Here is a 14,314-nt window from a genome sequence, read left to right as displayed (position 1 = left end):
GCCAAAATGAAAAGTTGCCAGTTGTGTAGTCCTGCCTGTGGATTTGTGGCAGTTCCCTGACATCAGCTCTAGTAACTGCTTGGAACTGGGGCTGCTGAGGAGCACAGTTCATTGTCACTGGAGTTATTAAGTTGATCCAACTCACCATGCAGGATTGTCAGAGCAGATGTAAGCACAGGGGAAAGGTTGACTCCTCTTTTAGTAGCAGCAGTTGTAGGCTGCCTTTAACCAAGCATGAAATTGTACCTTGAATCTCACTGTGCCTCTTCCAAAAAATACCTGTGCAGTGTTCTCACCGCGTCTGCTCTAATTTGTGTGTCTGTACAGAGCTGGGAAGTGACTCATAGGCAGTCATCAAAGGAGTCAGGTGATAGGAATTCGGGGGAAAAAGGGCAAAACAGCAGAAGCTGGAAGTGTGTGCAGGACTGGTGGGAAAGGCCCTGGGGCAGGCAGGGCACAGGCAGTGCTGGGTACCAGCGTTTGTCCATGGGGCTGCTGAGGAGGGGAGCGTTCCTGTGACTCAGTGCTCACCCACACAGCCACTCTGCAGTGCGAACAAAGCCTCATCGGGAGCAGGGCCTGCTGCACGTTAGAATTGTATTAATTAAAAAGGAGGCATTAACAAGATGCAGGGGAATAATCTGCCTGCTGAAATCATGCGGCCCAAAACACTTAATAATCATGGGATTTGATGCTGCTGTGGGATTTTTGGACTGAAATATTCAGGCTGTTTACTCACAGGCAATGCTACTGTTCATGATTATAAGGATATAATTGCACCTAAAATGGATGGAGTGATTTTTGTTTACAAATAGATCACCAGGACATGCCATTTTACTTGTTCTCCATGGATTTTTCTGCAGGTATTTTTAAAGGTTTTTCTAATATTCTGCAATATTTTGGCACTCTTTGTATTCTGTAACAGATGCAGCCAATTTGATGATTTTTAGCTGGGCTATTTTTGGCAACTCTATCATTATAAACAGCTTAGGAGATTTAAAGTGTGCTTGACATAAAACAAAAAATCCTCTCTGGGCTGAGAAGCTTTTTGCTAGTTTATTGCCTAACCCGTTTTCAACCTGCTGATATTAAACACTCAGAGCAGAGCTTTTAATTGCCACACTTCTCGTGCTCTGGGTGAAATGAAGTTGAATTGTTATGATTTCATTATATGAGAACTTGCTCATAAAGATGTGTTTAATCCCTGACAATGCTTCATGAAAGGCTAACAGTGTAAGGATTTTATAATCCAAAAATCCTCTAACGGCAACAAAGATAATACTAATCTTTCTTGGTCAGAGATAAACTGGGCTGTTTCAGAGAGTAATGCTGCTGCTGTTTTTAAAGAAAGCATCCTCATGCAGAGGTCTCAGCTCCCTATAATTATTGATTCAATAAGGAATTCTGAGTTAGACCAGGAATTTCATTTAAACCATGCAAAAATTTCCAGTATAAAACCTTTACCCAAGGGTCTGTATGGAAAAACCAAATAGCAAACTTTCAAGTGTATTTTGCATGCATGTTAAGCATGTGTTGCTCCAGGGAGGAGTATCTGCTTCACAGAGAGGCTGAGCTGGGAGGGGATGTCTGGAAAGCCTCCCCTCACTGCCACTGCTGGGACATGGCCCTGAGGCTGCAAGGTGAGGAGCAAATGTGCTGGCCCCTGTTAGAACAGGGCTGCTGGGTGTCTGGTGATTCATGCTCACACTTGTCATTAGTTCTTTTTCACAGCTGGCTTAGGACAACAATCTCCAGCTAATAATAATAATAGGCTTGTGTGAACAGATTGACATTGGGTGTATTTTACAAAGCAAACAGTCCAGGTGAGCATTTCCAAAGAAGGATCATCAAGAGTCCTGTCTTAAAAATATCACAGTTTAAATTTTTAGGATAGTGATTATTTTGCTGTATATTTTTTTTTCTACTTAGACAATTTTGTTACTTTTATTGTAAACATTCTACAATGTCAGATATTCACTTAGTGCTAGTGCTGTCTTTCTAAACTTGGGAGGGGAGAAAAAGCAGGATTATTAAACCATAGATTTGTTTGCATTGAGAAATACAAGTCTTCTACCAAGAAGTCAGACCCTACAAACACTTCTAGAGTGCTCAAATACATGAGACAAGCTGCCTTGGACTGTGAGTCCCACTGTAACTTCATACTGTACATGTGTCACTGTATCCTTGAATGCTGGGAAAAGTAGCTGATGTATTAAATACTCTGTATGTCACTTGGATATGTGACTCCACAGTTGGGAAGTCCTGATCTCATGTTGAACACTAGCACGTGGTGTGTATAGCTGGAGATATTTCTGGAGCTGTTTATATAAAATGAAGGAAAAATCATAAATTTGGGGTTGGGAAAACTAAAGTGGAAAAATCATTAGTCAGAAACAGCTTGCTATAAGCTAATTGCTAGTCTCTTTACTGATTTCTGGTGTTAATTTTCTTATGTTGTTTTGCTTTGGGAATTTAGAAACCTAATGTACCAGAACGTTCACAATGTGTTTGCTTTTTGATTCCCACTTAGTTTAAATGTATAAATGTAGATAGTTTTTTTTCTTGCAAACCAATCACTCAAATCATGGGTGATATTTCTGTTGTAGTCATTTAAATCTAGATTCTGAAAATAGTCTAATGCTTAATGTCAGATTCTCTGGTCATATTTTCAGTGAGTTTGCTCTTCATGGAAGCTGGTAGTCTCTCTGCAGCTCATATTACTAGCAGAGCTGATTTTCTGCAGTAGATCTGCATTTATTCACTATTCAAATCACTGGCAAACAAAGTATCTGGTGGCATTTTAAAACTTGGGTGGGGCATGGGGGGTGTGTGCATATATTTGAAGTCAATTTGTTCTCTCTGGTTCTGCCCCCTCCCTTACATTTCTTCCTGAGCAAATATTCAATAAAGCCATGTCACTGTGTCATTCTTTGAACAGGTAAAATATTTAAAATTTCTTATCAGAATTTTAGCTCTGATAGCAGAGCTTACCTCTGAGTTTACTGCAAATAATGGAGGCAAAAAATGTATCATGTAAGATAGGATATATTTCAGAGGGCTTCAGTCTGTAAAGTTTTGTTTGTTTTTCATTACTTCTACTCCTTACATGTTTGTTTTGTCTAATTAAAACTGCTTTGGCTTATATGATCCCCTGTCACCCCCATTCCTCCACTTGCTCCTTCCCAGTGTTCAATCCCACAGGAAGTTCCAGCTCATAAAATCAAACCAGAGCTGGGTTTAGCTTCATCTCCTCCTGCTGATGGGACTGAGCTGCTTTTGCCAATGGCTTCTCTTACTCACAGCTTTCCTTGCAGAGAGAACCAAAGGATGAGTAGATATCATTAGAGAAAAGAAAGAGCTTTAGGTTTAAATTCTTTTTTCCTAATCTTTCTAAAAGTGCCCATAATCTCTGCTATCTGCTTAGCAGTTTTAATTTTAAAATTGCCATTATAAAGTGTCTCAAAAGCTATTCCTTTTGCAATTTTTAATTATATACTGATATAGTTATATACACTGGGGAGTTATATTATATTTTTATGGGAATCAATAACTTAATACAGGTGAGAAGTAAATTGGTTCTGCCCCAAATAGCATTTTGTTGAGAAAACATGAATGTGAAAATGGGTTCTGAAAGCACTCTTGAGGGACATTATTTTCTGTTCCTTGAAACAATGTTGTTGCCCATATTCTGGAAATAAAGAGCACTTTCTGTCTGAAAGCTCATGTTTAACAACAAGTACCACATGTAGAGGGTTTCTCTCCCTGAATAAAAAACTTAGGAACAGAAGAATGAAATTTGTAAGATTTTGTTTTCTATTTTGATGTAGTAAAGAAATAAAACTGATTATATCTAACTTTTTTTTGTATAAAATTTGTGCATAATAGAAGTATTGTACAATTAGTATTGTGTAGTTACAACAAAAAAAATTGTAAGTAATGTTTGGTTTTAAATACTTTTTTTCCTGCCAGTGTTCAATCTGTAATTTAAATAAAGTTATCTTTTATTTTGCCTTGGGTTTTAGGGTATTTAATGATTTTAATACAGTTGTTACATTACCATTCTGTCAACACACTGCAAAGCAGAGATTTTTAATTCAGCACATTATTTACATATGGATAAAGCAGGCACTTTCATCTCCAAAAGTAACTTCTGATTAGAGAGTATGCACAGACACTCCTGTTCTCACACTGATGAAATCATTTTTAGGCATGTTTGAAGTGTACACATAAATGTTCTAATTGGGTTCTGCCTGGTCCATGGCAATAGTGTTTATAATAAGGGCACCTTCCCCCATCCTTTATCAACTTAAACTTCTGAAGTCAATGTGAAATCAAGCAGTAACTTAATGTTGCTTGTACCCTGGTGGCTTCTCAAGACAGTCAGGTGCTGGGGGTTTTTCTGAAATAAAGCCCTCTGACATTAAACAGAAAGGTCAAAACAGTCATTAGTGAAATGAATGCTCCATCTAAAAATAGCACTATTTTTATAACACTCAAAAGTGACAGAAAATAACAAGGGTAATCAGAAGTGAACTTGGAGCAGGTTCTGTACAGTTAGGTTTTATTGCAATTTCTAGTTCTAGTAAGTAAAATCAGGGGCAGTAGGGTGAGACTGCAATACTGTTTTATTTACTGTTGATTAAAAGATTCATTGAAGCTAACCAGTTTGAAAGAGGGTTCAGAATTCTCAGCTGGGGTGCTGTTGTTGCTGTTTTCCTTACTGGCTCTCACTGCCTTTCTCAGGCAGCCAGCAGCAGAGGCCAGGCATTGTGGAACCCTTGCCTCCACTGTGCCTCTGCACTGTGGCCAGGGTTTGGGTGCTCAGCTGAGAGCAGGGGCCACAGGCAGGGATGGCTGCACAGGAGCGAAAGGGAGGTGGAGAAGAAATCCAGGCTGAAGGCAGAGAATTGAGTTGGAGATGAATTTCTATAAAATGAGGATGTTCATTTCAGATGGGCTTGAAGGAGGACTGTGTGTGGTGTGCAGGGTAAGGGAAGCACAGCTGCTAAGGCTGGGTTGGGAGGAGTCTGGAGTGGCTGTGTGAGAAAAACCATGGGCTGTGGATCAGGGCTGGACTGCTGAGGGTATGGAGGTGAATGGTTGGAAAGTATCTGTATGTTTATTTCAGCAGCAAAAAGTTTTGCAGGAAAAATAGAAATGCTTTCATGTTTAAGGTGTTCAAATTCTGTCCTGCATTTTAATCTGTCTTTTTTTATGGATTTCCTTTGTCATGATCCATAAGCTGTTGCAATTATCACAGAATGGTTTGGGTTGGAAAGGACTTTAAAGATCATCCAATTCCAACCTGCTGTGGGCAGGGACACCTTCCACTATCCCTGGTTGCTCCAAGCCTCATTCAGCCTGGCCTTGGACACTGCCAGGGATCCAGGGGCAGCCACAGCTTCTCTGGGCAGCCTGTGCAGGGCCTCACCACCCTGACAGGGAAGAATTTCTTCCTTATTTCTAACCTAAACCTGCTCTCGTCCAGCCTAAGGCCATTCCCCCTTGCCCTGTCTCTGCACGTCCTTGTCCAAAGCCCCTCCCCAGCTCTCTTTATGTCCTGGAAGGGGCTCTAGGGTTTCTCCTGCAGATGAACAGCCCCAGCTCCCAGCCCATCTGTACAGGAGAGCTGCTGCTGCCCTTGGATCAGTTTGGTCCAGGCCCTGGGTTCTCAGCAGCTGCTTCTCTCCAGTGCAGTTCTCTGGTTCCCAAGCCCCATGGCACAAATGCTGTGCTCTTGCTGCCCCAGAGGGGTACCACAGACAGTAGTGGTTGGGTAAAGCTCCTTTAGGTGCATTGCACAAACATTGTCAAAAATGTAGCTGGCTCAAGATGGGCTGTGCTGTGTTCAAATTACAATTTTAGTGTTTGTGCCTGTGTCTGGGGTGACTTGGACATTGATACAGGGTAGTTCTAAGTGTACTAAATAAACTCAGTGCAGTCTAGCCAGTCAAGTTTTATGTTGCTTTTGAGGGAGATTTTTCAGTCTTCAGTGGGCCATATGTGATACAGTGTCAAAATTCCCTGATCCTGTCAAGTAGAGATGGATGGAAGTGCTGTGCTTCCTCTGTAACAAGCTTTAGGTTCTTGGAGCTAGGAGCACTGTACTCAAATAGCTTCCCTTTTACAGGCAGAAACACACATTCTAATAATCTCTTTCCTTTTTTTTGTAAGAATGAATGCTGAATTCAGTATTTTTCTATATATATATTAACTGGTGATCAGATGTAGCAGAGCTGGGGTAGCAGCATCTTATTACAAAGCCAGTTACTAAGTTAAATTAAATTATAGCCAAATTCGCCCACCAACTCACTTTTTAAGGTTGGTTGTGAGTAAAATGCTAATACACAGTGGTTTTGTGTTGCAGCATTATGAGATACCTTCTCTATTAACTGTCTGGTGTATATTTTAGTTGATTTTCAGTATTGTAGATGTAAAATGCTGGCTAACCTCCATGCTTCCTTATTGTATTCTCAGGCTGTTGAATTTTGTTGATGAATATTCCAATTACTTATCTTGTATTTATGTTAATCACTGGCTGTTAAATCCCAAATAGGAAAGTGTATTTAAATGTGAACACACTTTGCATTTGTTTAAGAGAAAGGTTTCCTCTCAGGCAGTATTGTTTTTTTACTTCTATCCATTCACTTGGGCCATAGGTGCTGCATCTCAGGAAATCTGCCTGAATCTGACAAGATCTTCCCCCATCCCAACTACAGAGTATTTTCCTTATCTTTGCTGCATCATGTCACAAATTAAGGATGCAAGAAATGCCCTGCAGGCTTAGTCTAGTGGTCCATCCAGCCAGCTCAATAACCTTTCCCTGGCGGCAGCAGCAGAAAAGTGGATTTTTTTCCTCTTCCTGTTTCATATTTCCATTTTTATATCTACAGAATCTACAACTACCCTAAGGCTGTTAAAGGTACCCTGTGCCTTTTATTTTTACCATCTCCTCATGTGCCTGTTGTCTGGTAAAACCATCACCTTTGGATTCTGTAAAGAATTGCTTGTTGAGCTCCAGATTAGTTGGTTTAATAACCTCAGGCTGGAAATATCTCTCACTATGCTGCCATTAGGGTCATAGGAATTTGAACAGCCCTCAATACTTTGTCTGTGCTTTTTAAACTTAGAGATCTTTATGGAATAGATTCTGTTTCTTACAGCTGAAATTGCAACCTGAACTGCCTTCCAAAGGCAGTGTGCAGCATATCTACAGACAAGTGACTTTTTCTGAGCATATTTAATATGATAGGCATTCCTTGTAGGAACAAGGGGCTGAGTTTTCTTGATACAGCCAGAAGCAAAACAGAAATGTTGCAGTTTTCAATGTGATTAGTGTATTGTAATACAAACAGTGTAGAGAAGAACTGCATATGTCTTCATTGCTGTGTAACCCCAGTACTGATCATACAGATATTAATGCATTTGTTGGCTCCATCTGTTCTCCTGCAGCTCTTACATATTTAGGAATTTAGTAATAATAGACATGGAAAGCAGTGACAGTGAGGTGGGAGGCAGGTTGTGGACACCATTCCTTTGGAAAGGAAACATTTGCAAGGATTCTTTGCTATGGCTTTTAGGTATTTTAAAGTGCACAGATTCTTCCTTGTTGCCTCTCTGAGATGCTCTTGGGGTCAAAAACTTACATAATCAAACCAGAAAGAATCATGAAGTGAGGTAGGTTGAAAGTAACATTGGGAATTAACTGATCTAGAACACTGTTCCAGACAGGACTTGTGTTTTCTTACACATTTCTTTCACAAACTTGGGAGAAAACACTTTAATTCTGAACTATACAAATTTGTGAGTTTATTTCAGGTGTCTAAATTGCATCACCTTTTTATACTGCTCTTGCAAAGAAATGCTTTTGTTTTGCTTGGTTTGAAATCTGACATTCTTGATCCAAATGGGTAATTAATTGTTAATATTAACAATTTGACTTGGATTCGGTGCAAGAGAGTTTAATCCCAGAATCATGCATGAGCATTTCAAACTTGTAGCTTCTAAGAAGGCTTAAGGATAAGCAAGAGGACAATTGGCAATAAGATACCAGTGGGACTGGTTCAGAGGGCTCTAGAGCTAGAGGTGGTGTTGTTGTACCTGTATTAAGCTGTCCTGTGGGAAATCACAGCTTGTTCCTTTAATGCAGGAGCAGCTTGGCACCAGCTCCTCTACTCTATTTTTAGAAGACTATCTGCTCTCTTAGCCTGCCTTTGCATTTTGCCAGTGCAGTGTGACATTACAGCAGCCTTGGAGCTGCTCTGCTGTGTTGGTTCCATTTGCTCTGTACAGTGTTATGTGCCTGGAGTTAGGAAAAAGGAGATGGAGGAGTACAGGGAGAGAGAGGGGCAGAGAGCAAAAGTCATTTACTGACTAAAGAGAAGCTGGTTTGGGGGAGGGAGTTCAGTGCAAAACAGGAATGTTGCTGAATGGAATTGTCTTTAAGCTGCTGAGGAGAAAGGCAGTGCAGGGTCCTGGGCAGAAAGAACCCCAGCACCAGCACGGCTGCAGGTGACCTGGAGCAGCTCTGAGAGGGGCCTGGGGGTCCTGGTGGAGAGCAGGAACCAGCACTGTGTCCTTGTGAGGCCAGTGGGATCCTGGGGGGCTTTGAGAAGAGCGCTGAGCAGGTCAGGGAGGGTGACCCTGCCCCTCTACTCAGCCCTGGTGAGGAGCACTCAGCGCTGTGCCCAGCTCTGGCTCCCCAGTACCACAGAGACAGGGAGCTCCTGGAGCAGCTGAGGGTGACACAGATGGTGAAGGGACAGGAGCATCTCTGGCGAGGGAAGGCTGAGGGAGCTGGGGCAGGTTCTGGCACGGTGCCATTGGGTGAGTTCTGTCTCGTGTTGGCAGCTGTGCCACCTTGTCTCAGTCTGGGGCAGAGTCCCAAAATGTGGATAAAGAGCATTAACAGAGGGAATGCTGAGTTACCCCTGGCCAGGATCTGCCCTTGCACCGAGGACTGACTCAGCACTGAGGGTGGAGATCAGCTCTGCAGTGAGAGATGGAGCCAGAGGTGCTGGGGAGAGGTTCCAGAGCAGGAGAATGGCTGAGGGGCACCCAGCCTGCCCCAGCTGGGGAGCAGATGCTCATCCTTGGCTGGGGATTTCAGGAGAACACTTCAGAGCCTGTTGTAGCATAACCTGGGAGCAGCAGAGCCCAGAGCTCAGTAAATTTCACTACCAAGTACAGCAAGGACCCTACTTGAAATGATTATATAAACCTCAAAAACATTTTTTTAAGATATAGTGGCATTTTGACCTGAAGGAAAATCAGTTAAGGTTTCTGTTATTTCTGTTTGTCTTTCTGCCCCTGTGAACATACTGGATTTTTTAATATTTTTCTGGCTTATATCAATAGTAATCAACATTATTGCACAAGCTTCCTTCTAGATGCAAAGTTAATATTTGAAAGTATATATAAGTTTTCTAACTTACATTTCTACTGTCTTCAGATTATTTTCATTACTTCTGTCTCACCTTCAGGAAGTCCTTAAGTATCACTCTAATTCATTCCAATGAAGCACACACTATCATGCTTTTCATGTGTATGCTGTAAAGGAAATGGCCTTTTCAGATATAAAGAGGAATAAAATTAAATGGTAAAGCTTTTAAGCTGTGGGGGGAGGGAAATCAATAAGGAGAATCTCTGTTGTTTTTTGTGTGTATGTGGGGTTTTGTTTGGATTTTGCTTGTTAGGTGTGGGGAGGTTTCTAGTTTTGTGGTTCTTGTTTGTTACTGGGTTTTTTCCCCAGGAAGACAATATCCCTTATTGTGCCATTTGAAATTCCCTGTACAGCCATCTACCTGCTTATTCAGTAAAACACCTCAGGGTAAAGCATTAATATTCTCTTTTCTTTTTTTTCTTTTTCCTGCAAAGCTGCAAAGTAACCATTGTGTTCTAGCTCAAAGACTGGCAGTTGAAATTGCAGGGAGGGAGGAGACAAAGAAAAAGAAAACAGGTGTTTAAATCTTAAGGAGTAGTTTTCTTAAATCTGGATTTCTTAACACTGAACTTAATTTGTAAAAATTTTTTTATTCTTCAACATCCACTTTTTTTTTTTAATAAAAGCTTTTTCTTCCCATTTTCCTCATTTGGGGACTTCTCTAAAAGGCAGCAAATAAGCTTCTCTTTAGGCCTTGCCAGATAAATCCTTTGAAGCTCTATTTTGCACTGGTTTGATGTTTTAAGAATTTTAGTGTATAGGAAGCCAGAAATATTTCTCCATCTACTTTTCGTCTCCTGTCAACAGTGTATCTGCTGCCTAATTCACCATATCCCAAATAAAAGGCTAGTTGATATTTAGTGACTCCTATTTATAGAGAAGAGTACAAGACACGAAAATAGTTTTGAGGTTTGTGGTTTTAGTCCTTCTTACTTAATATATCACTAGATTATAATGTATTTATAACTTTGAAAATATAGGTCATATTTTTAAAATTATACATATTTACTAAGTGATCAAATATTTGAGAGTGTGGTCTACTGTTAAATATCTCCTTTCTTTTATATTTTCCTCACAGATTTGTTCCTTACCACATCACCAAATTCCAAAACCATTCAGTTTGAGACATGGGTAAACAAGGTAAGAAAGAAAAAGTTATAAACACCAAAGAGTTATCTTCTGACATTTATGGTGATTTATAGATAGAAGACTGATCAGTTTGGTTTTATTCTTGCTGTCTAAAAGATTTTTTTTCTTAATTTTAAGTGAGCTTTGTTAGATACATGACTCTAGGTCTTGGTGAGATTTTCTGGGACAGAGGTTCAAAATGTCACTTCTGACTGTGCAAGTTACATTTGAGGAAATCCTAAGTCCTGTTAACTAAATATCATAACTGCAATTCAGGGGTGAGGAGTAATAGATCAAGGGATTAATAATTTATTGAGATTCTGCTTTTGTATTGTCTAACCTGGCCAGGGGCATCCTTTGTACCTTGTTATCCAAAAGGACTAGAGAGCTATAAGTTCACTTTTTAATGATGATAGAAAGTGCTCAGTGTGTTTCTTGTTAGTTAAGGGATGAGTTTTTGCCTGAAAATGAATCCAGCAGATCACAGTGAGTCACTGCAGAACAGAGGCTTGTGTGAGATAACCTGGCCATCTTCTCCCAAGCAAGAGTACTGAAAGCACTGAGTCATGAATCCTGGATTTACAGCTTTAGGTAGACTTTAAAAATCATTGCCTGTTGAGTGTTTGTAAGTACACAAAGTGTTTGTCCTGTTAGTGGGATTTCTTTGAATTTTCTTACAGATTTTGGACTCATATTCTAAATATAATCCTGCATTATACATTTTGTATTGATAGATTTGCTTATCTTTAGAAAGAAAGAATTCCATTCTTTGGAAACAATCAACCTAGGAAAATAGGTCATACATGTAAAATGCTTGGACATATGTATGAAAATACAAATACTCTAACTGATCCATTAAAAGCTGGTAAACTGGTCTTTGTAGAAAAAATAATTCCCTTCATTCATGCACTGTAAAATGCTTTTTAAATATCTGCCTTACACAAGATATGCTTTTAGGGCTAACTAAGGACATCTTCTATTTCACTGTGTGGAAATGCATTAATATTAATTTTTCTCATCAGAATCACTATAAATTATGTGTCAAGGTAAAGATACATAGTCAGACATGCAGTACAAACAGCACTGACTGTGTCCAGAGTTGCATTGGAGTCTGCAAACTAAAGATGATGGGAGTCCTGTTGGATATGGAGAACTCTGCTCCTGTTGGATATGGAGAACTCTGCTCCCTTCCCAAGCCTTTGGCCCTGTGCCTTTGTGTGCAGAGCCCTGTGCTGAGCTGGTGGCAGTGACTGGGGAAAGGGGCCTTGGCTCCTCTGACATGGCTGCAAAAACTCAGCACCCTCAAATGGGTTTGTGCCAGCTGTGATCCAGTTCTGTGATAAACAAAGACTCAGCATGTTTTATCTTTCTGATGGTATAATGGGCTATTGTTTTCTCTAGGCCTAGATTTAATAAAGGATAAATAAAACAAGTTCTAAGCCAAACCTAATAAAAAATCAGTTTATTTCCTAATTAGAAGGCAAATCAGGAGCCTATTCTTATGCAGGTGTGTTGTTATATATTACATATGTCTATAAAATCACATGTTAATATGCAAAAATGCACAGTAGTATTCATAATCACTTAATTATCATTTAGATAATGTTGCTGAAATAATCCAATCTCTTCCTCACAGCACAGCAAAATTTATGGAAATTGTATCTGAATATTACTACTGATGGATTTCCACAAGAATCCAGGAAGGATTAGAAATGCAAAAGCTCAGTCCCAGTTTTTGAAGAGTGCAGTTTTTTCCATAGCTGAGATGTCTCTCTCTTGTCTGCTAAAGCCCTTCCCTAGTGATCTGTATTTTCTTTGGTTCAAAAGTCAGTTTTTATCACTTACTCTGCAATTCAGTCTTTCCATCATCCTTGTCCTGTTTCCTAGGATGGGAACTTCTCTAAAGTTGGAAAAAGTAAGGAAATGCCCAGTGGTGCCAAAGTTGTTGGACAGTCTGTGTTTGCAGATTTTGGTGAGTTTGCCTCTTTTACACTGCCCTGAGTGCTGCTTTCTCTTGTTTTGGTTAGCTGATTTGCACCAGAGAACAAATAAAAGTGTTTAGCTCCAAATGGGGCTTTTATGTTTCTCTGCTTTTTCTCTTTAATGTGTTATATTTGTTTGAAAATCTTGAAATGTCTGGGAATAATTATTTATAAATTCAGCTTTGGTTATCCCAGTACATTCTACTTCACATGTATCTAATTTTTGTTGCTTTGAGGTGTGATGCTACAGTAAACTTATTTTATCAGACACTTATTTTATTTGTCAGGATTTTAATTTTTTTGTCTCTAATCTTGTTCAGAAAACATAATCTGATTAAATGTTTCTAAATTCTTCCCTTGTACAAACTAATAAAGACTAAATGAAATAAAATTACTTGACTAAAAATTGCTGGAACATGGTAAAATCCTAATGGTTGTAATTGAAAATTCTGGAAGGCTTTTGGACAGAAGAAAAATTTAATTTATATGCAAATCTATTTTTGCAAAGGTTAGTGAAAGCCTATATTTTTCTATTAGAATGTACCTTTCCAATCAATTGTGGCTTATCAATGTTTTTGTTATGTTACAGAGAATGGGGCATGTTGGTTTTGTAGTGCAGACAATACTATTTTTCTGTGCAGTAAAATAGCAATTTTCCAACCAGAGGCAAAGTATTGCAGGCCTGACTCTGCTGACATAATTGACTGTAAATAACATCTTAAAAGAATAATTTACTGTATTTATACAACACCCTTATTACAATGAGACTGACCCTGTCTTCAAATGTTGAAACAATGCGATTGTTTGACAACATTTCCTTCAAAATGACAATTTTTAAACTCTTAGAGTGTGACTCACTTGCTCTGTGCTGCCGCATACAAGTGTTGGGAGGCTGACCTGTGAATGCAAGGCACCTCTGCTGGATGGGCAATGGTCCTTAGATCAGATCTACAGGAAATGAACTCAGGTAGAACCTGAACCATGCCCCAGACTCTTCCCTGAAATGTTTGCCCCATTTTCTAAAATCTTTGACAAAGTTTTAATAAAATATTTTACTATTTATCTTCAAGTTTGAATACTTACCTATGCAATATATGAAGGAAAGAATAGAATAATACAGTTTTTGCAGGTTAAAAAATAACGTGTGCTGTGTCTTTTGTAATAATTTTCCAAGCTGATGTTCTGAATAATGTGTCTTAATAGATACTAAATAGAAAATTTTTTATAAGCTTTTAATAATAGCAATGTGAAGAGCTATCTTAATGTAGGATAATTTTATCTCTAATGAGCCCAAATGATAAATCATAATCTTAGAAATTCATAGTAATTAATGGAATTGTAATAAACCCTGGATATCTTCACAAAGAGAAGTGGAAGTGTTCCAATGTTAAAGTTAGAATTGTGACTGTGTGGCTAAAAGGAGAGTGCAGTGCTATGCAGGGCAGTGGTTTGGTACAGTGGTTTGGGAGGAGGGGCAGTGGCCCAGGGACTGCTGGGCTGGAGTTCCAGCACCCTTGTTCAATGCCCTCACTGCTAATTATCATCAGATTGATTTGTTCTGCACCAGCCCAACAGCAAAGGGGCAGCATCTCCCATGATGGCCGTGCTGCTCTGGCACAGTACCTGCATTTCCCCCTGTGCTAGGTCTGCTCACATTCAGGTACTTCACAATGCTGGCTTTGAGCTTACAGCTGCTTGTGCTGAGCTGGAGTCAAAGACAATGATTACTAGAAATGGATTGTCAGACTTGAACCTCTCCTGT

The 14,314-nt window shown here is 39.6% G+C and overlaps 1 protein-coding gene across 1 annotated transcript in view; it reads left to right on the top strand.

Moving 5' to 3' along the window:
* The window catches only part of ITFG1 (integrin alpha FG-GAP repeat containing 1), a 72,135-nt gene that overhangs the window by 11,643 nt on the left and 46,178 nt on the right, over positions 1 to 14,314 (top strand). The window contains exons 7-8 of the mRNA XM_036390116.2: positions 10,521 to 10,582; positions 12,458 to 12,542. Of these exons, the coding sequence (XP_036246009.1) occupies positions 10,521 to 10,582; positions 12,458 to 12,542 (147 nt within the window). The remainder of the gene's footprint in view (positions 1 to 10,520; positions 10,583 to 12,457; positions 12,543 to 14,314) is intronic.

This window comes from Molothrus ater, chromosome 12, assembly GCF_012460135.2.
Source record: "Molothrus ater isolate BHLD 08-10-18 breed brown headed cowbird chromosome 12, BPBGC_Mater_1.1, whole genome shotgun sequence".
Classification (NCBI taxonomy): Eukaryota; Metazoa; Chordata; class Aves; order Passeriformes; family Icteridae; genus Molothrus; species Molothrus ater.
This window is presented reverse-complemented; position numbering and strand designations above follow the sequence as displayed.